The 25,997-nt window shown below is 32.4% G+C and overlaps 1 protein-coding gene across 26 annotated transcripts in view; it reads left to right on the top strand.

The window, feature by feature from the left end:
* GULP1 (GULP PTB domain containing engulfment adaptor 1) overlaps positions 1-23,021 on the top strand; it is a 307,556-nt gene extending 284,535 nt beyond the window's left edge. For 11 of the 26 annotated variants that reach the window (XM_054679980.2, XM_054679989.2, XM_001162585.7 and 8 more), the window contains 3 exons: positions 11,444-11,582; positions 14,939-15,033; positions 21,032-23,021. In XM_054679980.2, the coding sequence (XP_054535955.1) occupies positions 11,444-11,582; positions 14,939-15,033; positions 21,032-21,103 (306 nt within the window). In that variant the 3' untranslated portion in view covers positions 21,104-23,021. Of the gene's footprint in view, positions 1-9,518; positions 9,744-11,443; positions 11,583-14,938; positions 15,034-17,248; positions 17,499-21,031 lie in introns of those variants that run through there. The other 15 variants (XM_054679975.2, XM_009443848.5, XM_016950160.4 and 12 more) reach the window with 6 other exon arrangements.
* Positions 23,022-25,997: the final 2,976 nt, after the last annotated feature.

The raw sequence follows: 25,997 nt of genomic DNA on the forward strand, positions 1-25,997 counted from the left end.
TTTATTGTATCCTTGATCATTATGGAAATAACAAATTATAACTTTGCAATCTACTTATAGTCTTTTGTCATGTAATGTCGTTGTCTACACTTTTTCTTTAACTTTAAAAATTATTTGTCACATGGCTTTTTAGCTCTTAAAATCTTATCATATGATTTTTTAAATTGTTGATATGCTGGAAGATATACATCTTCATTAAGATAGAATCTGGAGGACATTATACTAAGTGAAATAAGCCATGCACAGAAAGACAAATATCACGTGATGTCACTCATATGTGGAATCTAAGAAAGTCAAACTCATAGAAGCAGAGAGTAGACTAGTGGTTGCTGGGGGCTGGGGCAGAGTTGTGGAGAAAGGGTCTAGAAGATGATCAAAGGATGCAACATTTTAATTAGGAGAAATAAGTTCAAGAGATCTCTTGTACAACATGGTGATTATAGTTAATAACAAGGTATTATATACTTGAAAATTGCCAAGAGTAGTTTTAATTGATCTCACAACAAATATGTGAAAATAGAATTTATTTGATTTTTAGAAGAAAGTGAACTCAAGAGCATTTTAAAATTGCTAAAATTTAAATGTAAAATTAAATGCTAAAACGTAAAATGTAAATTAATGAGATATCTAACCAATTCAAATGGTTTAAAAAACATTGTTACAGCATTTGCTAATGTGTTTCCTATTAAAAAACATTTTTGCCTTTCATTTCAAATTTTAGTAATGTAGCTATGAAATAAACTCGTAGAACACTAAGTACAGCTTATTTATTTCATATCTATTCAAATGAGCTCCCAAATTCCTGATATTAAAATAAAACAAAAATAGTTACCTGCAATTATTTTTGAAGATTTATTAATGATTCAGATTATTGAATTTGAAAAACAGACAATGCAAATTGCAAATAATAAAATGTGAATTTAAAATATTTAATAGCTTACCATGTGTCTGCAATAAAGCAAATTTCTGTTAAGTTAGAAATGTTTTACATCTGTTCTTTCTTATGAAATTTGAACATCAGTTTTACAGGACACACAGCAGGAACACAAAGTACCTCACAGAGTGCCCCCATGGCTAGCAAAGTAAATGTTTAATGAGTTTATAACCCTGGAAATAGGACTCTGTGGGTTTTATGTGTTTGTTTTGAGCTCAGAGGACTGAGGATTAGAGTGCTCCAAAATGAGTAAGTTCTCATCAGTTTATTCAAAGGATTAGAGGCAGTGATCTATACATTCATTAAAGAAGCATTGAAGTAAATTATGAATCCCGTTATGCATATTGAATTACAACATAGGTGGGTATGGTGTATGCAATTAATTTAGCATCTGATGAGTTTTTAGTGGTGAGAGGAGCCCCTAACACAGAAAACTCTTCACAACTGACCAGCCCAAGACAGGTCTTGATCCCATTGGAAGCCAAATTTTTCAAGTCACAGAAAGGTGACACTTTTGTCAAAAATCTCTAATTGAGATGTAGTTCTTTATAAATGATTTAATGCTATAATTTGGTTCACAAATATATACTTATAAGCACAATAATGTTCTAAAACATCTGGATATGCTGGTCTAACACAATATAGTTCACACTAAGCAATTGCTAGTCAAATAAAAGACATATTTAATGTTAGCTTTAGTATAGTCTCTTTGGGGAAAGGGAAAGAAAAAAAGTAGGAATGGAATTTTGGGAGTTGGGGAATTAAAAGTAAAGTGAAAATAAAAATAATGTAAATCACTATTATAGATATTATTTTATTTTCAGTTTGTGATGAAGTAGAAGATGAAGCCAGATGTGGCAAGCAACAGAAACATTCTTGATAAAATTTGATTAGGCTGGGCATGGTGGCTCATGCCTATAGTCATAGCACTTTGGGAGGCAGAGGTAGGCTGATAGCTTGAGTCCAGGAGTTGGAGACCAGCCTAGGCAACATGGCAAAGCCCCATTTCTACCAAAAATACAAAAATTAGCTGGGCATGGTGGTGCATGCCTGTAGTCTCAGCTACTTGGGAGGTTGAGGTGGAAAGATTGCTTGAGCCGGGGAGGTGGAGGCTATGGTAAGCCTGGGAGGTCAAGGTTGCAATGAGCCGTGATCATACCACTATATTCCAGCCTGGGTCACAGAGTAAGACCCTGTCTCAAAAACAAACAAACAAACAACAACAACAACAAAACTTGGCTAGATAACTAAAAAATGACAAACCATCTTCTCTAACAAGAGGTCCAAAGTTAAAGTTGAATTTCCGTAATACAAGACAATGATTCAAATCTACCAAATCGTCTAATAATATATTACAGTCTTATTGATGTTGATATCCTTATTCTATGTTAAATCATAAATTTAAAATGTGAGGCCCAATGCAGTAGAATGATCTACATGGACACCTTTGTATTTTAAAGAGTCTCTGTTTAGGTGAGAACATAGGTGCATGTTTCTACTTTCCTCAGAGACACTCTAAGGGAAGGTTGCTATTTCTTAGAAAGTTTCTCAGTCACTTATATGTTATATACATGAACATGAATTGGTCATACTGATGGATTTTGAATTGCAAACTAAATAATTTTAGGTTGAAGCCTTGAATAAAAATATTCAAGACTTCTAAAAAGTTCCCTCAAGGTTTTATGGTGTACATTTTAGTTTTGGTTTTGGTCTTCCTAGTCCCACTGCTTCATCACTGGGATTTTGAAATTGTTCTTAGTAGTAGACCGTATGTTACAATGCATATCACTTTGATTTTCATTTTGTCTCACTTGTCTATGGTATACATTTGATATAGTTGTGATCTGCTATGGAATATTATAAAATGTGTACTGAAGATCTAATATTTCCATACGTCTAGGCTCTTTGGTTTTTACAGTTTACATATTTCAGATGTTAAAGGGTTTACATCCATGGGGGAAAGAAAGAGAGGTTGGTAATAAACACATAAATATTTCAATAAATACATGTAAAAATGTAGATCTTATATATGCTATGCATAAAACAAAATAGAGCAGAATAGAAGAGAATGATTGAGAATTTTGTTTAGAGAAAGTGACCAGGGAAGCAAGCCCCTTCTAAGGAGGTAGCACTTGAATTGCAATCTGAATGATAAAATGTTAGCAAATGCAACAGCCTGAAAACAATAACAAGAACTTTGCAGCTGCAGTGTAGTGACTGAAAGCCAAAACAATTAGAGAAGACATTGAAGAGAAACTCAGAGTCTAGATTTGATAGGCCTTCATAGGCAATGGCAAAGGATTGGTATTTTTTTTTTAATGCAATGATATGTCACTTGAAGGTTTTAAATGGGATTTGTGGATCATCTGGCTGCTATATGCAGCATGGACTCTAAAGAGGCCAAAGTGATGTCCCAGAAGGAGACATTTCAGTAGTCTAGGAGAAGGGTAAATTGGACTATAATTCTACCTGTGGAGGTTATGAGCAGAGCTTGATTTTTGACACATTTTGAAAGTAGAGCTTGCAAAATTTACTAATGGATTGGTTGGGGGCAGTACACGCACACACACACAAAAGGAGCAGGAATGTCCCTTCAGGTTTTCTCCTTAACATGTGGGAAGTGATGCCATTTTCTGAAATAGACATGACTTAGGAATAGTGAGTGGTAAAGAATCAATATTTCACTTTTGCCTACGTTATTTCTGCCAACTAGACAGCCAATTGGAGATGCTTATTCGATGGCTGAATATACAAATCTGGAATTCATAGAGAAGGTCTGGTCTCATGATGTGTGCTTGAGTGAAAAAAAAGCTTGTCCTTTTTTTTGTCATTGTTTATTGTTTAGTTACTATGCCCAATATAAATTTGGTCACTGTGAGCTTATGTAATTGAATTCTAGCTAAAGAAAATAATATGAGACTACTTTTTTGTTCAGTATTAAAATTAAGACATCCCTAACAATAAAAAGTATATCTTTAATATTTGCTTCCGACCCTTTTCACTTAAAACCAATTCACCAATTCTTCATATGCATGATAAATGGAGACCACTCCTATTTCTCACTTTCTCATATAAAAATTGATATGAATATATAACACTTCATGTATATAAAATATTTTCCTACTTGTTTTTAAACAGAATACTTACATATCTTCTAAATACCACACAGTTGGGTCAATCATGGGTTCCTTTTCTATCAAATGAAATAGCCTTCAATAGTACCTATATTACATACCTCTGCATCACACTGAAATTGTGGAAATCTTTTCAATGGTTTTAGAAATTGGATCCTTATTTTATACAGTCACTTAGATACACTGAGAAATTTCCGTTACTTGACTGTGCTGTTTGCTTTTTGCTGTGTTTCAGTGGTTTGGCAATAGATTAGAGGTTGGGTTTTCCACCATTTGGTACTAATTATCTGGGAACAATCTGATTTCCATTTATTACATTCATATGGCAATGCTGCCTGTATTTATATTAGAAAAAGAGTTTATTCTGCCCTCATAGCCTCATAGCCTCATGAATGCCTGCAGAAGATTGTTTCATTATAAGATGTGGGCATAACAAGTTAAATCAAAATGTTCCTCTTGATTCTTGTATCTGGGTACTTTCATTTTACTCTTCTGACTATAGAAGGTTTTAACCAAACCAGACTATTGCCAGGAAGTTAAGTGAGTAAAATTGTAGTCCTAGGGAATACTGGATTCTATTGCTGAGTAAAACAAATGTCTTCCTTTCAATTAAACCCAGTGTTAGATAAAATTATTTCTTTACATAATCAACTGTGTGGCCACTGATTAGACTTGATAGGACAATTATAACCTAAAATGTATATTTCATTGTGGATAAACAATGTATCTATTTATTTTCCTCTAGTGTTTTTTCTGCTACTATTGAAGTGAGAATGGGCAAGAGCAGATTGTGAAAGGTCTTAATTACACAACAAGCTGAATGTGAATCTTTAAACAAAGGCATAAATTTTAAACATGAATTGGTTCAAGAATATTTGATGCCCACAAAAAATGATTACCATTCTGCAACTTCACTTTCATAATTGTTAGTTGCACAAGATAATTCTAAAAGCATAAACCCTGTCTAACAGGAAGAAAAATATGTTCCCATTCCAGTTCTGATCATAAGTACCTGGTCAAGTCATTTAGCCTCTGCTTCTTTCAGTTTTCCACTTTGTGGTACAATTATATCCATTTAACTTGAAAGATTCTTGTGAAAACTGTAAGATAGTAGGTCTTACAACTAAGAGATCAGTATAAACCAACTGCAGACCTAGAAATCTGAAAAAACACAGATCTTCTGCTGTAAGTTCTAAATTAGAGAAGTCATTACTTTTAAACTTTATTTAAAAAGTGATATTGAAGATACATATAACAATGAACTTTAAAAGTATGAATCAGCATGGTAATCTAGAAAGATCTGCTAGAACATTTTATGCTACCATTTTCTTTCTCCATCTTTAATGTTATTTATAATTTTCCGGGTTTTTTAACTAGAAAAAATTGATTTAATATATAAATGTAAGAGAATTTATTTCTTAATTATTTCTTAGTTTAATTATAAATAGAATTTTGAACCCTGCTATTTTAGTAATTGTGATAAATTATATTTTAATCTTGACATTTTTGTTTTATGTTTAAAAAGTCTTTGGATATTTTTATTGCCAGTGCAATTAACAGCAAAACATAAAATTTCAGCATAATGCTAATATTTCTATAGGTATTATGACAGAATTGCTTAATCTTAAAAGCAGTGTTTCTGTTATTATTGTTTAAATGTATTTAATATTTGTGGATAGAATTTAAACACTTTTATATTTCTTTTTGTTGTCACATTTATATAAAACTCAAGGTTGAAATATTCACCATTGCCTAAATGCACCAAGACACTACTTACTGAAAAAAAGAGCTACAAAGGGGAGGGAGAGCATTAGGACAAATACCTAATGCGTGCAGGGCTTAAAACCTAGATGACAGGTTGATAGGTGCAGCAAACCACCATGACACATATATACCTAGGTAACAGACCTTCATGTTCTGTTCATGTATCGCAGAACTTAAAGTAAAATAAAAAAAAAAAAAGAAGAAGAAAAAGAGCTACAAAAATGTAGCAACAACAAATCTCAAACATGGACACTCATTATTAATATATCTGAATAACCTAACAACTTCTGTATAATTACCATATAATTTTTGAGCACAGAATTCCCCTAAGTATAATAATTCAGATTCTGTGCATGTTCCTAAAGACCAAGACACCTGGAACTATGAACATAAAGGAGTTGCTTGAACAGTGGTGCCATATACTTCTGTAGGACAATCCAAAAAATTTGGTTCCTAGCCATCTGTCAGAACACTGACAGAAAGACCAAAATAAAATTCCTCAAACTGATTTTCTTCTCAACAATGTATTTAATTACTTTAACACGTAAACATCCTCAACCAGTTAAAAATAGCAGCCAAAAAAAAGACTGGTTCCAGAACCTTGAAACCTAAGTGCAAAATTGTCACTGTTTGCCATTTAGGTGCTACATCCACACGTTCATATCCTTATTGAATAGGCATAACCATTTAGTACAGACTCAAGCACCAAATTTATCCATATATTTAAATGTGCTGGACTTAGATTTCTTTTTTATAGGGAATTACATATAACATCTGATTCCTTGACTTGAATTGCTTCTAGGTTAGGAATCAAAAACTCAAACTTTAATATAGCCCAGATTATGACATTCAAGTGTGAAATGGGCATATGGTAGGAGTGATAAATTTGAAAGCACAGGCTACCTTCAAAGACACAGCAGATATTCAATACCACTCAACTATTTTCATGCAAGTATGTGGGCCCACTTTCTAGATTTCCTAACTTCTGGAGAAAAGTTCTGGATTTTAATATGTAATCTATTTTTATATATTAATTTATTTTTAATTTAAAAATTTCTATTGATACATATTAGTTGTACATGTTTGTGGGTAGAGATGATATTTTGATACCTGCACACAGTGTGTAATGATCGAGTCAGGGTAATTGCAATATCCATCACCTCAAACATTTATCTTTTCTTTGTGTTGGGAACAGCTAGTTCTATACTTTAAAAGACCCATGTGATCTAAACAAAAACTGCCAAATTGCTGATGATCCAAAGAAGACCTGTGAGGAATAGTTCTGGAGTATTAAACTCTAGTACCAAAACAGTTGACATTATTAAATATCCCTGATTTACCATTCTGAAATTGAAAAAACCTCTTAATTGTAGTATATAAATACTTGATTATTTTTATATTATATACATTCTCCATTTCTGTAAGTTTACCTCCCCAGAGGAAGTAGTACTATGAGAATACTGCAAACACCATGATAAAAATAACAGAGCACTTTCAAGTAAGGTTATTTTGACCTTCAGTTGGTTTTCAGGTACCTAGTAAAGAATTTTGGCCAACATATATCCTAAAAAATATAGAGTATTACCTTGTACATTTTAAACTAGATAATATCAAGGACAACTTCCACTTAATATCTTATCTTTACTCAGTACAGACAGCCTTATCAATTAACAGTTTAAGTAAAAAGATGCTCTGGTATAAATTAGACAATAAATATCATTTACACTAATGTGTTACATAGAGTATTTGGGAACGAAAAACAAAAATTTTCTCACAAAGAGCTTACAATTGTAATCTGTAATTAAAAGGTGGCCACCAAGGACAGAATTTTGCAGTAAGTTATATCGAACAAAAATAGATTTTAAAAATTGTGTACATACACATCTCTACATAAATAGATGGAGGTGTATTACAATGGAGATCAACAGAGAAATAAAAAATTATGTATTTATATATGCATATTAATAGAGTGATTAGTTATATAACTCAGACTAGCAGAGGTTCTGCTTCCACACTGAACCCTTCCCTCAATTTAATCTCTCACCTTACATGGCTTCCTTTTTCTCTCTGCTTCCAGAAATATCTGAAGGGGGGCCTCCTAGCTTAAGGACATACCTCAGACTTGTTGGTCCTTAAAATTCTAATTTTAATTACTACCTTTTACAATAAAGTTTATCAAAAATCAGATTATTTATGGCTGCCTGAATTTTTGTTAGTGGTGAAAGATCTCTGACATGTGATTTGCGGCTGAGGAATGTGGCTCCTGGCCAGAATCTTATGTGCGATCTTTCTGGCCCGAGCGTAGGCAGTTACAAAGGCTTTGCCTGGCACACCTCATCACATTGTATTTGGTGGGAGAAAGGTGCCCTCATCACATTGTATTTGGTGCACAGTTTGGAGGAATTGAATCTAGTACTCAGGTGCCCTGGCCAGCCATGCTCTTCTGCATATCTGCATTTATAGCCCAGGCAACTCCACTCAGGGGCCTCCTTTTAGGGGGCCTTAGGTGCCTCTCCTGAGACCACCTTATTCGAGGGTCTTGGAGACCACTTTTCTCCAGTATGACTCAGTATTCAGTACTTTTCTACTGCTAGCCCTTCCCTTCTCCCTCCTACCGTCTCTTGTCCGAATAAACCCTCAGGAACCTTTTGTTCAGGAGTCCCTAAGTAATGAGACAAAGCCTCACTTCTGCAGTGATACATCTGACCCTTGCTCAAGTGCCATTCCTTGGGGAAAATGGAGCATTGATGGAGCAGGCACCTTCCCTCTGGCCTCTTGCTTATACTATAGCAGTAAATGAATAAAGACTTAATTATTACTTCCATTTTGGCTGCTGTTTAATTGGCCACTGTGACATCTGGCAGCTCAGCTCTCTCCAGCTCACCTCTTAACAGTAGCTTTCCATGTTGTAATGGAAATAGCCCCTAAAAGTCATGCACATACTGATGTTCAGACCTAGTACACTGCTTGCTTGTTATTCATTATCTCTCTGATTTATTTGAGATCCTTGTCAATCACCTCTTCCCATCACCCAAAAAGTCTTACAATTTGGAGCTCCTCATGACTATAGAAAGGGCATGATAACTAGAGTCAGACTGTTTTGAATTTTGAATCTGCTTTCTACCTCATATAAGTCACAAAGAATCTGTGGACCTTAATTCCCATGTATTTATTGTAATAAGGACATAATATCACTACTACTGATACTTCAAATAATGTTTTGAGGATTAAATATAAAATGTATGTTGTAATCCCTTTTGAAAATTCTACACAACCATAACTTTATGTACAAGAGTTTACTCCTAGTTCTGTAACTGTTCTCTCATTACTATCCTTCCTTTTTCCATTTCATTACAGAAGCCCTCTCCAAAATAAATCTTCAGGCTTTCTTCATGTTTCTCTCCATTACCTTCCTCTTAGGTCCCGATGAATGCAATATTCTATTTAAAATACCTAAAAATGTAATATTTCAGTAAAAAAAAGATCAAATTAAGCAATCCAGAATCTAAGGACTATCACATAGGAAAATCAACTCTAACTCTATGTTTTAATTTTAGAAAAGTTACTGTGAAATGATCTTATCATCTTAACAAAACACCATTTTACAAATAAATTTCAAGTATACTTTCTCCTTTCCTCCATGCCTGTCCTCTTAGGATATTTCTTTTTCTGTCATTCCTTTACAGCTGCTGCACAATATGTCTGATCATGAACAGCATGTGTTTCAGAGATGCTCATCCTCTTTCTGGCGTAGTAATGGTGATTCATCTCCCTGTCTCAATATTTCTTCCATCTCTGTCACTCCTATCAACTCGCCTGATTCCAGACTATCACTGGGACTGTTAATACCACCACCTTCTAAATGTGGCTTTCCCAAGCCAGTCAGTGAGAGCAGCATCCCAAGACCTCATGTAATTTGCTAAGCAGATAATTCTTTTTTATTATCCCACTTATTTTGCTTAAATTCTGCCAAAATGTGCTATTTGTAAAGTTATCAAAAATTTAGATGTATCTTGAGTCAATGTGATGTGATCTGGAGCCTTTGTGTGCCATTGTTGTTTTCTTTGATTACCTGATACCAGAAAGTTTCAAGTAGAGGGTGGTGACAGTGTAGAAATTTACATACAGATACTTCAAAGGATCTATCAGATGTTGCAATTGGGAAATTAGATCATTGGTAAGAGCAATTTCAGCAGAGTTCAGTGCAAAAAGAACAAATCTAGATTGATAAGAGTTAAAGATAGAATGAAGTAAATCTTAGGACAGAAAGTGTAGTATCTCTTTCAAGGAGCTTAGCCTTGAAGGAAAAAGAAAAACAGAATAGAGGCTGGAAGATTAAAGAGGGACAGAGTAAATAAATTTTTGATTGATTTGTTTTGCTTTTAATGACAGCCAAGATTTTAGAATTTTTGTATCGTGAAAAAGAGTAGAGATATAGAAGTGAGAGGGGATACAGGAATGGGATAATTAGGGGAATGGTATTGCTGAGTAACAGTAAAGGGGTGAGGGGATACAATAAACAAATTGTTAAAGAAAGGGGGATGACAGCAATTTTCCTGCATGAAAAATAATGTACTAACAATTATTTTAGCTGAATAGCAAACCCATCATTCTCTACACACAATAAGCCTGATTTTTTCATCACCTGCACTACCTGTGAATCAGAAAATTAAACGTATTCTGAGAATTCTAATTTTAATATGAACTACTGGAAGCAATCTCTGTCCAAGTTCTCACAGGAAAAGCAAATTTTTCGCCACTATTCCCCCAAAATGGAAATTCTCTTTTATCCCTGATCAAATCAGATGGTTTTCAAAGGAGATTATACATATATACATATTGTTCCCTGTTTTACAAAGTGATGAATGTCTAATTTTGATATTACTTCTTGGCTACATTTTCATGACATTTTCATTTATCTTTCCCTATATGTGTTCAGTCCTGGCCCAGACTGTATCAGAAAACTCAATGATTTGGGCAGTACACTGGCAATTATTAATTTAGTTTATAAGATTGCTATTTATTACAGAAAACTTGATGAAATCTTTCAGGAGTAAAATGTACTGCAATGAATATCAGTTGGTTCCCATTGTTGATATAAATACAAACTAAAATGTACTCTACTTTTGAGAATGCAAAAAAAATCAATTGCATTTGAATGTTTATATTTAAGAAGGCAGGTCACTTATGTCTAATTATTCCAGTTTAAAATGTAATCTTATGCAGCGTATCTTACTGAAATCATATTTTTACATGAATAGTTTCTAATATATCTAATTCTCTGTTACAAGTAGCAGTCATTTCTATATATCCCAAAAATTCACTGTATCTTTTATATTCATCTGGAATAATATTGTCACCATTTTTGCCATCATCTTTGAGAGCATTTTTGCAGAAATTTTCTATTGCTTTCTTCTAAATGAGCATTTATCTTAATTAGTGGAACCATATTGAAATTGCGAATACTTAACTATTTTTGGTCTACAAAATGGCAAATTCTTATGATGCAACTGAATTTGTTGTTTACATATATTTTATATGCATATGAAATATTTAGCATTACAATGTGTCTATATGAAATATTACCCTAATTCATTTATTTTCATTGCAGGCAGGCAGTATGACACCTAAGTCGCCCTCCACTGACATCTTTGATATGATTCCGTTTTCTCCAATATCACACCAGTCTTCGATGCCTACTCGCAATGGCACACAGCCACCTCCAGTACCTAGTAGATCTACTGAGATTAGTAAGCTTTCTCAACAAATCAAAGTTTCTTGTTATAGTTGCATACATTTTAAATATATAATTAAGACTTTGTGGGAAATTACATATCTTAACAACCTTACTTACAATTTTAATTATTAAAGTATTATTTTCATATTTGTATAAATTTCCATTAATTCTATTTTACTTTATAATTCAGACTACACTACTAATGACATCTCTGCTTGCAACTTTTACCTATTGTGTGAACAATTATGTTTTGGTGTATTACTTCATATTTAATTATATATCACTGTTTTGGGTTATATTTTTAATGTTTTACTTTAACTTTTAAAAATAACTGGTGGTAATTATATTGATCATTTTTTACATGTTTAATAGAGCTGGTTAAAATATTTTTGTTATCATAGGGTTTATGGACTTTTTTGTTAAAAAAGTATATAAATTATATCATGATTTCTTAACCTTTTGTAAGGGTTCTTTCCTATCTAAAATGCTATAAATTCATTGCTTTTCTGTTTTATCTTTTATATATCTGGAAGGAATATTAAAGTCTCTTTTTGATGAATTAGAAAACACCTATAAGCCTGTAAAATAAAAAGCAAGTTAGTTACTTGTAAAATACAATGAGCATACAGGCATTGGGTGAACGTTTCCATTCCAAATTGGAGAAATTGGCAAAGTGAAGGAGCCACAGGCCCCTTGCAAGTTTGAAACCCGGTGGGGCAGTCATTAAATCTTAAAGCTCCAGAATTATCTCATTTTACTCCATGTGTCACATCCAGGGCATGCTAATGCAAGGGATGGACCCCAAGGCCTTAGGCAGCTCCACCTCTGTGGCTCTGCAGGGTACAGCCCCCACAGCTGTTTTCACAGGCTGGCATTGAGTGACAGGCACATAGTGCAAGCTGTTGGTGGATCTACCATTCGGGGGTCTGAAAGACAGTGGCCCTCTTCTCACAGCTCCACTAGGCAGTGCCCCAGTGGGGACTCTGTGTGGGGGCTTTAACCCTACATTTCTCCTCTGCATTGCCCTAGTAGAGGTTCTCCATGAGGGCTCTGCTCCTGCCACAGACTTCTGTCTGAACATTCAGGCGTTTCCATACATCCTCCGAAATCTAGGCAGAGGCTCCCAAAGCTCAACTCTTGTCTTCTGTGCACCTGCAGGCCCAACACCACAGGGAAGCCACCAAGGCTTAGGGTTTTTACCCCATGAAGCAATGGCTTGAGCTGTATCTTGGCCCCTTTTAGCCATGGCTAGAGCTGGAGTGGCTGGGATGCAGGACATCAAGTCCTGAGGTTGCACAGAGCAGCAGGGCCCTGGGCTTGGCCCACGAAACCATTTTTTCCTCTTAGGCCTCTGGACCTTTGATGGGAGGGGCTGCCGCAGATGTCTGACATGTGCTGGTGACATCTTCCCCATTGTCTTGGCTATTAACATTCAGCTCCTTTTTACTTATGCAAATTTCTGCAAGAGGCTTGAATTTCTCCTCAGAAAATGGGTTTTCTTTTTCTACCACATAGTCGGGCTGCATATTTTCCAAACTTTTTGCTCTGCTTCCCTTTTAAACGTAAGTTCTAATTTCAAATTATTTCTTTGTGAATGCATATGACTGTATGCTTTTAGAAAAAGGTCACATCTTGAATGCTTTGCTGCTTAGAAATTTCTTCTGCCAGATACCCTAAATCATCTCTCTCAAGTTCAAAGTTCCACAGATCTCTAGGGCAGGGGTAAAACACTGCTAGTCTCTTTGCTGAAGTGTAACAAGAGTACTCCAGTAACACCTTGATAGATTTTTCAATGTCTAAATATTCCTGAGTATCAAAGTTTGATAAATATAGACAGAGAAATAGAGATTATATAGACATAATCTATATAAGTGAGTCACTCCAAGTCACTTCTTGTCATTTTGTTTACTAAATTTTTACTTCCTTTTACAACAGGACATGTTTGAAGCAGAACCTTTTCACCAAATCTTCCCTTTCATTAATTCATTTTTTAACAAACACCTACTAGGTGAAAAACATTATTCAGTATGTTTATGGTGTAGTGGAAACCAGGACATTTCTCCAAAGAAAAGATCCTCTGAAATCTAAATTTTGATTGATTGCCTGAGCAACACTAAACTGAGGAAAATAAATAACAGCAATAGTAATATTCATCAGTTATATATAAGGTAACAATAAATTCCCATTTGATTAGGATAGCCCTGGCTTATAGATTTTTACCCAGTGTAACTATTGGAAATGCTCCTTTTAGCTTTAAAAGTATCTGTATTTGGATGATAAATTATATGTTCTCCTTATTTATACAATACCTGCAAGTACAAGGAGCTTATAAGAATTTCACATTTATTAACTTATTTAATACAAGAATCTGGGAAAAAACATGAAAACTGGAAAAGTAAGACTCCTTCACAATGAGAATCACAGAGTGATTTTAGAGGATATGGCAGAAATCAAGTAGCATAAATATTATTTCTTACATAGAATTGAATTTAGAGAATGTAAAGTTCTCTGCAAAATGAAGGTATGAATATGTTATAAATACTCATTTTCATATATAGTGTAATGTTTTTCCAATTAAGGATACATTTGAATTGATTCAGAGGAAAGAAATTTCTTAAGAATTTTTTATTTTAAAAATCCCATAATAGGCCGTAATCTATCAATTACAAACATCAATTTTAACTTTGATACTTCTTTAGTGATAAAAAAGTAGTGCATACTTTAGAACATATGTACAGAAAGCTTTTTTGACATTGCATTCCTGCTGCTTTTAAAAAAGAAATGTATTTCTGGGATAGGAGGCATTTTTAAAGAAACTATCTCATTGTGACTATCTAGAAAGGTGACATTTCATACTACATGAGACAATGTGCTTTAAAATTTTCTCTGGATAAAAGGAGAGATAAGAGTACATGAACTTTGAGTAGAGCTACTTACAAGTCTACTTAGTCCTACATATTGCTTTACTATTGTGTTGCAAGGCATCAATCAATGGAATTAGGGTAGTCTCAATGAGTAGTGCATTAATTTTAGCAAATTTAAATTGCTTCAATAAAATATAGGTGCTGTAACATACAATTATCAGCTCTTTGGTGAATTTGACATTAAGAAATCTTCACTAAAACACAGAAACCTCTCTAGATAATAATTCTTTATAATAAAACTTTTTAATATCATAAAATGGATCTTTTCTTCCTTGTTAATGTTTAACTGGTCTAAGGTCAGGAAAGCCCAACATACAGTGTAAGTGTGGGTTACTGGCTCATTTGATCATGTAAATATTCATTTATATAATCCTGCCTTTGAAATCTAACTAACTCCAGCTCACTTCTTGTTATTTCATTTACTGAATTATTTCCTTCCTTTCAGAACGGGACCTGTTTGGAGCAGAACCTTTTGACCCATTTAACTGTGGAGCAGCAGATTTCCCTCCAGATATTCAATCAAAATTAGATGAGATGCAGGTGACTATTTTGATAGACTGGCCCATAAATGATTTATTTCATTTTGATATGGGACAAAGAGAATGTTTTGTACCAAAACTATGGTTTCCTTCAATTATTTTCGCTATAAAAACTCGCTTAAAATAATTACTTTAAAATAATAATGTACAGTTAGTCCTAAAAATACTCCTACATATGCTAAGGATAAGGTTGTTGGTTTTTTAAATGGTTCAATTTACAATGGCAATAAGATGGTTCATTTTTTAAATACAAAATGGCATGGATTCTAATGGTTCATTGTTCTGAAATCTAGAGTTAAACAGTCACTGCATTAGATTTATAAGATTTGATCTCAGTCTTAACAATTATGAATTTGAAAATTGTAAATGGGTAGATGAAGGAAAATCTTTGTAAGATTGAAATTATTCTCTCTGAAAAGAAGCATTGTAGCTGTAGTTCATAACTTTTGGGCTTTTATTTAAAAAGCAAACACCCAGTGACAACTTCTTTAGGAATGTAGTTCAGTTGGGTTTTCATTTCTCTCTCTTCCTTTTACTTTTTTGTTCTAAATTGGTCTGAAGTTTACAGAAATTGGTTTTAAATGCTTTGAACTATGGGCCATGATTTAAAAATAGTCTTATAAACCCTAGAATAAAGTCTTCTCTTTATATTTGCCCTTTACATTTTGGTGAAGTTATTATATCCTATTTTTCATCAAAAAGTTTATATATGGTAGAATCCAGACAGACACCAATTATATGAAGCTGATTGAGAAGAGACAATGAAGACACTAAAGTAAGGAGAAGGAGGTATTTTTGTTTATTAGTCTTGGATTAATACATTAATTCTCTATGCCTCACTTCCTAGAAAAAACAATTACGGGTGAACACTGATCTATCACTGATAATTGCAATCCTTCTTAGAAAGTTAATTTAAATGCCCTTTTACTCATTTTTGACTGCAGCTGTGTAGCTATCTTATTTTCTAGGTAGTACATGAATTCATTATTGTTCTAGATGTAATAAAATGCCTGAATTTAAAAGTTGAATTACTTAACATATGCCTTGAGGTTTTCAAAGAATCTATTAAAACAGTGTTTCTCAAGTTGAATGATTCTTAATCCCCTTTTACATAAAAATTGTTTTAGATCCTTAGTATTAACTTACAATTTTTAAATATTGACAAAAATGTTATAAACAACTTGTCCTTATAGTTTTTATAAAATTATGAATTCAATAAATTATAAATTAAATGAAAGCCAAATTGCAACACCAATACAGGATGGATGATCTTATTTGGTTAAAGCTAAAACCACCTTATCAAATTTCTATTGATTTCAACATGTATTCTATCTGATGGCACAGATTTCCTAGTTCTTTTCTATATTTCAAACGCTGTGAAACTTTCAAATGGCGCATGATAATTTAGCAAGAATGCTGTATTTCATATGAAATCAATTCCTTTCCTTTTACATTAGTTTTACCCATTGGACATGTACTATCTGGTACTAATGCTTTTGTAGTAACAAAGAAATATTTATGTGGTAGTATTTATTCTCAAGGGTTGCACAGGTCATACAGAGTACTTCTCTAAGAATTTTTTAGATTTTCCCAAAATTGGAAAAAAAATTATGGAGTTTTAAGGATAAGCCTCTATTTCCAGATTTTGTTGAAACCAAGTGTGAGACACAATGTATTGGGATGATTGAGTGATGGTGACACTCAATGTTAAACTGTGGTGTTTTTGCTTTTGCTGTTTCTAATATTTTCTTAATGTCTTTTTAAATTCTTTACTGCTTTCATGGTGGGTAGCGCCAGAGATGGTTGGTATATTATTTTTATAATAATTTTAAACAACTTACAAATTTTTAAAGCTGAAACCTTAAAATTTGCATGCTTTATTTAATAAAAATTCAAACAACAGCTTCATATGGGTATATCTGATAATTAGTTATGTTTAGAGAGGTTTTATAAACCACATTTTAAGATTATTTTTCAGTGACTTAGTCACTATTGCATTGTTCACTTCATTGTTTCCTTTCTTTTCTTCTTTTTTTTGAGGCAGAGTCTCACTCTATTGCCCTACCCAAGCTGGAGTGCAGTGGCATGATCTTGGCTCACTGCAACCTCCACCGCCCAGGCTCAAGCAATCCTCCCTCCTCAGCCTCCTGAGTAGCTGAGACTACAAGTGTGCACTACCACGCGTGGCTAATTTTTGTATTTTTTGTTAAAAACAGGGTTTCATCATGTTGTCCAGACTGGGCTTGAACTGCTGGGCTCAAGCGATCTACCCACTTAGACCTCCAAAGTGCTTGGACCACAGGCATGAGCCACCATACTTGGCCATGATTGTTTCTTTTAGTCCAATATTTACTTGCAAGGTCACTTTAACAAAAGTAAAATAATATTTTCTTCATCTAAAGTCTATGATGGCTTTTATTATTAATCGTGCTAGCCTAATGAATCTAATGCACACATTTAGCTACTATATCTTTGCATATCATATAAAAACTTAATATAGTACAATGGGTTGTGAACACCATATTGAGTTAATAAGCCTAGTGAGACATTTAGTTTTCATCTTTCATTTACAGAGTATTGTGACTAAGCTATTTTTAAGAGAATCGAATTATTAAGTTTGAAATCACAGAAACATCTCATGCATGTAAGCATTTATGCAGAAATGTTAAACCATATTTCAGTATAAGCAGTTAGAAAATTAAACATCTATTTGAAATCAATAATGTAGCTATTTGATTTGACATAATTGAAACTGTCCAGTACATGTCACCAACAGGAAAATAAGTGGAATAGTATTGTAGCCCACACTGTAACATGTGAGCTATAATAATTTAATACATTAAAAAACAAGCATGGCAAGTTCATGAAGGATGAAAGAATCATGTATGAGTGGTGTTAAGTCAGCTAGCTAGTACTCTGGGAGAAGATCAATGTACTGCTGAAACTTACAGCAAATGCCGAGATAAATTTCAGAAGTAATCAACATTTTAAAATATTTAAAATATTATTGAATATTCATCAGACTTTTGAATTGAAAAGAAAATTTTATAAGGAAAAGAAAAATACGGACATATAGTATCCAATTTTTTAAAATTTACTGTCTAAAAATATATAAATACATTACATATACATAATTAAAGCAATTAGACAAATGGCTAGGAAACTAAAGAATCAACAGATAAATAAAAAAGCACTAGTTCACAAAAGAAGACCACAAGTGGCTTACACATATGTAGACATGTTCTGTCTAATCAAAGTAAACATATAAATCAAATAAAGAACTGTAATGCTATTTTAATCTAGCAGATTATTTTTTAAACTAATAATCAATCAATACAAGTGAAAGTGTGATAAAACAAGCACTGTAAATTGTTGGCAGTCCAGAGTTAGTTCAGAGGTAACTATGGCCTAGCAGTCTCTTTAAAGGGTAGCTTGTTATTAATACTTTTATTTCTGTTTGATATCAAAACTTTAAAGCAATCTATTCTGATGAAAAAATAAGTATGAATGTGTTCAATCTCTACGAATAAAAATACCTAGTCAACATTATTCATAATTTTAAAATGCTGAACGATTTTTTTTCAAATGCAACGTAAAATGCATTTTTACGATGGAAACAATCATAAAAATTAATAGTATTTTATATAGTCATAATAAATTAGTTTTCTGGGAATTTAAAATAATCAAGGTCTGCAAAGATGAAAAGAGGAAGATAGAAAACTATATGTAATATATTACTTACATAAGAAAATTATATGGCATAAATATATATTGATATTATCATTAAAATCATTTTTAAAAATGTATAGATAGAAAAAAAGACATACCTCAAAATGTAGTGGTTTTTCTTTCCTTGATATGTTTTTCTATTTCAAAATAAGAAAATTCATCAAAATCTTTCATATAAAAAGCATATGGTGGATAATACTTTAATTATTTAATCATTCTTTTGTGTGACGTTAGCTTATAATAATTCCCATCACTACATAAGTAAATAAAGTCTCATTTTTATTAAGAAGTTTGAAGCTCAACAGGTGTGGGAAATTTTATCTGAGGAAGAAAGAAAATCAAGAAACCTTATAATATGTAAGGATCCTTAAAAAGTCAATATGGAGATAGATATTATTGTAAGTCATATACTAACACTTCATTATTAAAATAGTGATTGACCTCTGTTTTACTTTGGCTGCTATTCTGCTTTTCCAATATTGATAACACATTGACAAATAGTATTTTCAGGGTAATTGAAGTGATACTGGTTTACTAGCAGAATGAACTGATAAAATTTAAAAGTACCGTATGGTATCAAACATTTCCACATGTAACTCTCTTTCTATCTGTCATTATCTATCAATGTATCATCTATTTACCATTTATAATATACCAGAAGATGACATAATATACAGATCTTCAGATATCCAAATAAAATAATTTTAAAGAAAAGTTTACTTACAGTATTTTAGTTTAAAGTATTCATTTTTCTAAGTATTTGCTGGCTGTTTGAAAAATATAAATAAATATGGCAAAATGTATATTGTGATAAGAATAGATTTTTAAAAAATAATGATAAGTAGTCTCATATTTACTCAACTAAATAAAGATTGTATTCCAAGTACTGGAAAGACATTTTGAAAAACTTTCACAATGATTACATCACTGTAATTGCTATATAGTAGTAGTCTCTGTGCTGTAAACATAAAGAAGAATATTCTTTGAACATTAATAACAAAGTATGGCTTACAGCTTTGTAACTACCTTCCTCCTTTATATGATGATGTTTACATTGGATTTATAGAAAGATAAGAACATTTACATAATTATTCTAAATAAAAGTAATTTGGAGAGATGCAAAAAGATACCCAATTAGCTAACATACAAGTAGATATAGTCAGTCCAATTAAATAAAACACCCAAAGCAGAGGTGAAAACCAATGGTTACCTTTAGGAGACATTTTGTTTTCTTTAGGAATACACTGCTATCTGCATATTATTTGCCAATAATGTGTTGCATGGCCACTCCAAATTACAAATTACCTTTCTGAAACATTTCAGTTCTGTTAGTAAGAAAAAAAAGGTAGAGTATGTAGAGAGCACTACCACATTTGCTTCTACAAGGAGACCTACAATGTAACCTCCACTTTCATTGATCAGTGCAAGTCTGTGCTTTTCATCTTTTTGTAGGCCAATGTGTATAGATTTACAGGAAAGGGTAGGAATGGGGAGAGGTGGCAAGACTGGAGATGGCCCACAGTTCAATTATCTTATGCAATTAAAAAAAAAAAAAGAGATTGGAGTGGGGAAGGACAGACTCCTATGCCATTATTTTAATTCAAAATCTTGGTGGAAAAACACTTTCATAGCAATTGTGTTCTTATACTCAATAAATCATAGACAACTTAACTTCTAAAATATGCAAGGAAGAGTGGAGTCAAAGAAGCCAGTCCGCTACAAGCAACAGCAAGGCTAGTAGGGGAAGTTTTCTCCATGGCAAAGTAATCTGCAGTTGTGTGTTCCACAGAGGATATGGCATTGCATTTAAAAGAAGTATTTTACCAGGGCTCTGGTCAGTGCTAACCAGGAAGAAAAGGTGAAAATCATCAGGCTATCTTGAACCTCTCATCAATTTGAAGTCTAACTATCTTAATAATATTTAAATTAATAATAATTTTTAAAGCTAACAGATTTCATTTACAATAGAATGATGTAGTAACTAGCCTTTTGTGAAAAAGAAACCTTTATCTTAATTTTATGTATTCTCTTCTGTCTCTCATGCATGCTAACCTCACATACATTTAAAACATTAAAGTGTTAATGGGTCTGAAAGAACTACCAGTGCTATACACCTATATAAAAATTTAGCAAGTCAACATTTGACATATAGTTATTTATTAGTTGATCAAAGCATGAATATTTCAACTTTAGTGCATAGTCTTTTTTATTCACTGATTTTATTTTGCTGTGAGCATTTCAGATATTAATTATTTTATTCTGTTTTACAGGAGGGGTTCAAAATGGGACTAACTCTTGAAGGCACAGTATTTTGTCTCGACCCATTAGACAGTAGGTGCTGACATCAAGAACAAGAAATCCTGATTCATGTTAAATGTGTTTATATACACATGTCATTTATTATTACTTTAAGATAGGTATTATTCACGTGTCAATATGTTTTTGAATATTTTAATATTTTGAAAATTTTTTCAGTTAAATTTCCTCACCTTCACTATTGATCTATAATTTTTATTTTAAAAACAGCTTACTGTAAAGTAGATCATACTTTTATGTTCCTTTCTGTTTCTACTGTAGATGAATTTGTAATTGAAAGACATATTATATAAATACCTGCCTTGTGTCTGAGTTCTATTTAGTTAGCATCTTGAAATTTGTGTTCATTTTCCAGATGGCTAGTTTATTAATGATTTCCCAAAAGCCATACCTTAAAGATAACTTTTTAAATTCTGAAGAGACATGCCAATGTCAAACTAAACATGTTCTGTTTTTAAACCAACAAACATGTTACTATTCATTGGACAGATATCATTTTATGTATAAATACTGTTCACATCACTGGGAAAATGTAAACTTTAAACATAATGCCACAAGGTCACTAATTTCTAGCAGGTAAAATTATAAGGATATAAATTCCAATAATAAACCAAATGTATTTAGAGTATTTATTAGTAAATGCAAGGTGATGTTAGTTATGATCAGTTATACTCTAAATATTTAATTTGTTTTATAAAGGTAGTGAAAAAATGAAAATTTGCTATTTATTAAAAAACATTAAATTTCATTCCAAATGAGATAAGTGATATTACTATAACATCTAAGCATCATCTGATTTGATATTCCCTAAAAAACATTTGGAATATATGCTATCTATAGATTCAATATCTATTACCCATATTTACTTTACCAAATATATTTCTCCTCACTGCATAAGGACTACTCTTCTCATATTTTCTTCTTTGATGAAGATATTTTTCACCAAAGTTTATTTTGTGATGCCCTCTTGGTTTTGATACTTTAAAATCTGTGGCACCCATTCTATATGAATTATCAATATTTGGTAAATTCAATCTGTATTTGTTTTGTTAAAGTCAAAAATCTTCATTTTTCAAAAAAAAAAAAAACCCAGTTACTGCTCAGTTTAGTCTTGAACATGAGCAATAAAATTCTCTTGCATTTCATTCTTGATGTGCTGATGAACCTAGACTTTTAAAAATATTTGTTTCCTATACCTTTACCCTTTACCTAACAGACTAATTTGTACTCAGTAAAACAAAAATTTATGGTCAAAATTTCTAACTTGGTTCATCACATTATAAGAAAAATAAATTAAATTAATGAAAATGTGACTTAGATTAGGGGTAGCCCTCAAAAATAGATTTATCATTTACTCATTGGAATTTTCTTCAAGTGTTAAAGCTACATTTTCACTAGGAAAAGAAATCAAATATGCTTATGCAATATATATTTGTGTGTTTTTACTTAATGTTATATGGTATATATGAGCCTTCTTGTTTAGTTTCTTTTATCTGCTAAGTTGTACCTTAATTAGAGGGCAATATATGTTTCATAAAGAAGAGTCTTTATAATTTTGTTTGTCAGATAGTATTTTGGAATTTGTATAATAAGGATGTTTAGAAGCCATATAAGTGGCTTTTTTTAACAGATAGAATTTGTATTTTTATTGTACTTTAAAAAGATTTATGTAATAGGTATATATTTAGTGGCCATTTATTATCAATGGTAACACAATAGAGTACTAAGATGGTATTTGCACATTTAAGATATGTTACTTTACCAATTTTTAATGGTAATCAACTCTGCTACTGGCATGATGAAATAGTACATAACTGGTCATTAATTATGAACATTTATTTCTCCAGTGCGTTTTTATGAAGATCTGGTTGAAAATTGTATTTCTATGTAAACTCAACGATATGTTTGGTTTTCCTGAAAATAAATGATTTTAAATAAATTAAATTGCATAATCCATTTGTTAAATAATCTCTAATATAGACACATTCTGAAGCTAATTATGTAACAGATTTTCTTGATCATAAATGGAGATAAAAGAAAGGGAGGAAGAGGGAAAGGCAAAGAAGAAATAAAGGGCTTTACCTTTAACTTCATTTCTTGCAGCCCACACACATTTTAGCTTTATGAGCAAATATCATTCAGTTGTGAAAACAGTGGACTGATCCTGCTGGTGAGAGAGGTCATGATTTGCTTCCTTTTACCAGAAGCATCTGCTGCAAAAACTGTATTATGTAAATATCAATTTCATAACTGGAGGCTTTTTTTAACTTAGCAGTAATGAAAAGGGTGTCTTGGCTGATAGTTTTATAAAGGTGGAACTTGATAATAGGATGTGGATTATGACTAAGAGTGCAATCATGAAGAAGTTTTGAATCAATTTAAAACATGATGTTAAGTATTTTATGGACACGGGACTCACATGCACAGCCTTTGAACACCAAGGAACAATTCATCAATTCATTCAATAAAATTCATTTATTACTCACTTTATATGAATAACATGTACTTTATGGGGTAAGAAAACATCTAGCAAGTTTGCTAACAGATGTGTTAGCAGGTGGCATTAAATTGACAGGATCTCTGATTTCAGTCAGTTTATTGTCATAAAGTAAAAGTATGGGAAGCATATAAGTGAATAAATAAAAGCGAATATGTATCACAGCACTGTGTGAACCAAAAACTTCCTCAGGAACACTTGTATTTAAGTATGTTTAAGTCTGGGTACTTCGTACTAGCTGATGTCAGGTATCAGTCATCCAGTGTGAAGTTTATCAGAGCAGGCCAATGGCAAAAATTTTCTTCGTCTCTTTTTGTTATTTTGGATTTGGATTTTTCTTAAAAAATTTAATAATATTATGGGAATGTATTTTCAGTAGGATTTCTGATAGATAATATGTTGCATTTCTAAATACTGATTTTTTTATTCGTTTTTATGTTACTTAGCATAACCCTGAAAAAACTGGCTGTTAATGTTTTTCTATTCCAGTGTTTCCACATATACTTCCAGATTCAATATTTACTCATGATTTTGGGCTTCATCCTCTGTTAAATTACTTGAAGAATCTTGGAGTCAATTTTGACAACTGAATTTCAGACTCCACCTAAACTACACCCTGTATAGGGAACTTACAAATGTGATGGTCACAGTTGGAATTGCCCTTGGACCCCTGTGTCTCATGCAGAAAATGTCTTCTTCCTATATAACTTCAGACAAATATTTAAAATCTCGCCCTTCTAAGTGCATCTCACAAATTTGACACAAACCTTAATTCTTGTACATTTATTTCATGTTTTGATCTTTTGTTGTTAAGGTCTGTGATAATCCACTAATGAAACTCCCTCCCTAAAAGCATAATTTCTCTAGAATTCTAAGTGGGATTTTCTTAATCTAGCAAGAACGCCACCTCCTAAAATCATTTATGGTCTATTTTCTTGCTTTCAAAATACAGTTTAAGAAATATGAACATTACATAAGTAGCAGACAGCATTGTCTTTCTCTGGATTCATTTTTTTCTGCTCTACTTCTTAGCTTCTAATCAATACTATGCCAATTCTAATGGCATACTTAAGAAGTAGTTGAGTTGAAAGGCTCATTTCTCATTTTTCTGACATTACATGATAAATTGAAATAACCAAATTTCTTATTTCTATATCATTAACATTGTGTTTTTTGTCAGTTAATAGTACCACGAAGACTATGTAACACAAATTTTGTAAAAATTTATTTCCTTTACCTTAGCTACATTTTTGGCATTCATTCAGATCTACATGCCAAATTCATTGAACCAAATCTTCTAGTTTCCAAGCAATTCTATAGACACCTTGGAATATTCATTAAGACTTTTAAAGGTTTGTATTTTCATTAAAGAAGGCCTGATTAGAAGCTATAGAAGTTGTCTTCTGAAAAGTATTTTCCAGTACCCAATGGAATAACAAAGTTCTCTGTGAAAGAGCACTCTGAAATCTCATAGTATTTTCTCAGTACCTTGGACATAATCAACTTATGATAGTTAATATATTTTGTAAAAATCAATAACACATTGTCTAAGAAACAGCTTTCTTTTTGTATTTTTAATAAAGCATTTTTTAAAAAGCTTTGCTCTCCATTTTTCAAACATTTTGAAGGAAGGATTGCCTTGACATCCTTCCTCTTTGTTACCAAGCACAACACTTTGTCCATAAGCATTCATTAAAAGATTGCATATTTATTTAGATGCTTCTTGCTAATGATGTGAACTTAAATTTTGTATGTTCTCTTAGAAAAGAACAACATGCCTTCAAATAAATGTTGGGAGAAGATAACCACTATCTCATTTTCAATAAAATATTTATTATTATTTTAACTTCTATTGTAGCAATAATTTGCTAAATAAATCTCTTAGTAATTATTGAAGTTTGTCTAACAATCACCATAGAATCATAGACTAAGGAAGTCTGGCCCAATTGATAGAGGAAAAACAAAATAATGGTTACTTAGTGTCAAAGAGGCTATGAAGATTCAAACATGAATGTTATGTAATTAAGGGACAGGGCCTGTGCTCACGGGGTTGGAGAAGTATTTAAGCGTGTATATTAAAGAATGACAGCTAAAAACACAAACTGTAACTTTTCTTGAATCCCATATTGTGGGCACACAGTTTTTACTGGTTTGATGTATTTTTAAGTTCATATTTCTGTCCTTTTTATTGTCCTCTTATTTCAAATGAGCTTTCAGAAGAACATGTTGGGGTCCTTCCCAACTGCCTACTCCCTCCCCTCTGTCTGGCCAGGCTGTTATGTTCTAGTCTGTTCCAAAGGTCACTTGTTCCAGTTGAAATAGCTGTCTGGATGGCTTGGAACTAGTCCAGACACTGGTTCTTTCCTGCAAAGAAAGCAAAGATAGATGTTTGTTTCTTGGCTACATTTTGAAAGGAAAAAATA

The sequence above is a fragment of the Pan troglodytes genome, chromosome 13, assembly GCF_028858775.2.
Source record: "Pan troglodytes isolate AG18354 chromosome 13, NHGRI_mPanTro3-v2.0_pri, whole genome shotgun sequence".
Taxonomy (NCBI): domain Eukaryota; kingdom Metazoa; phylum Chordata; class Mammalia; order Primates; family Hominidae; genus Pan; species Pan troglodytes.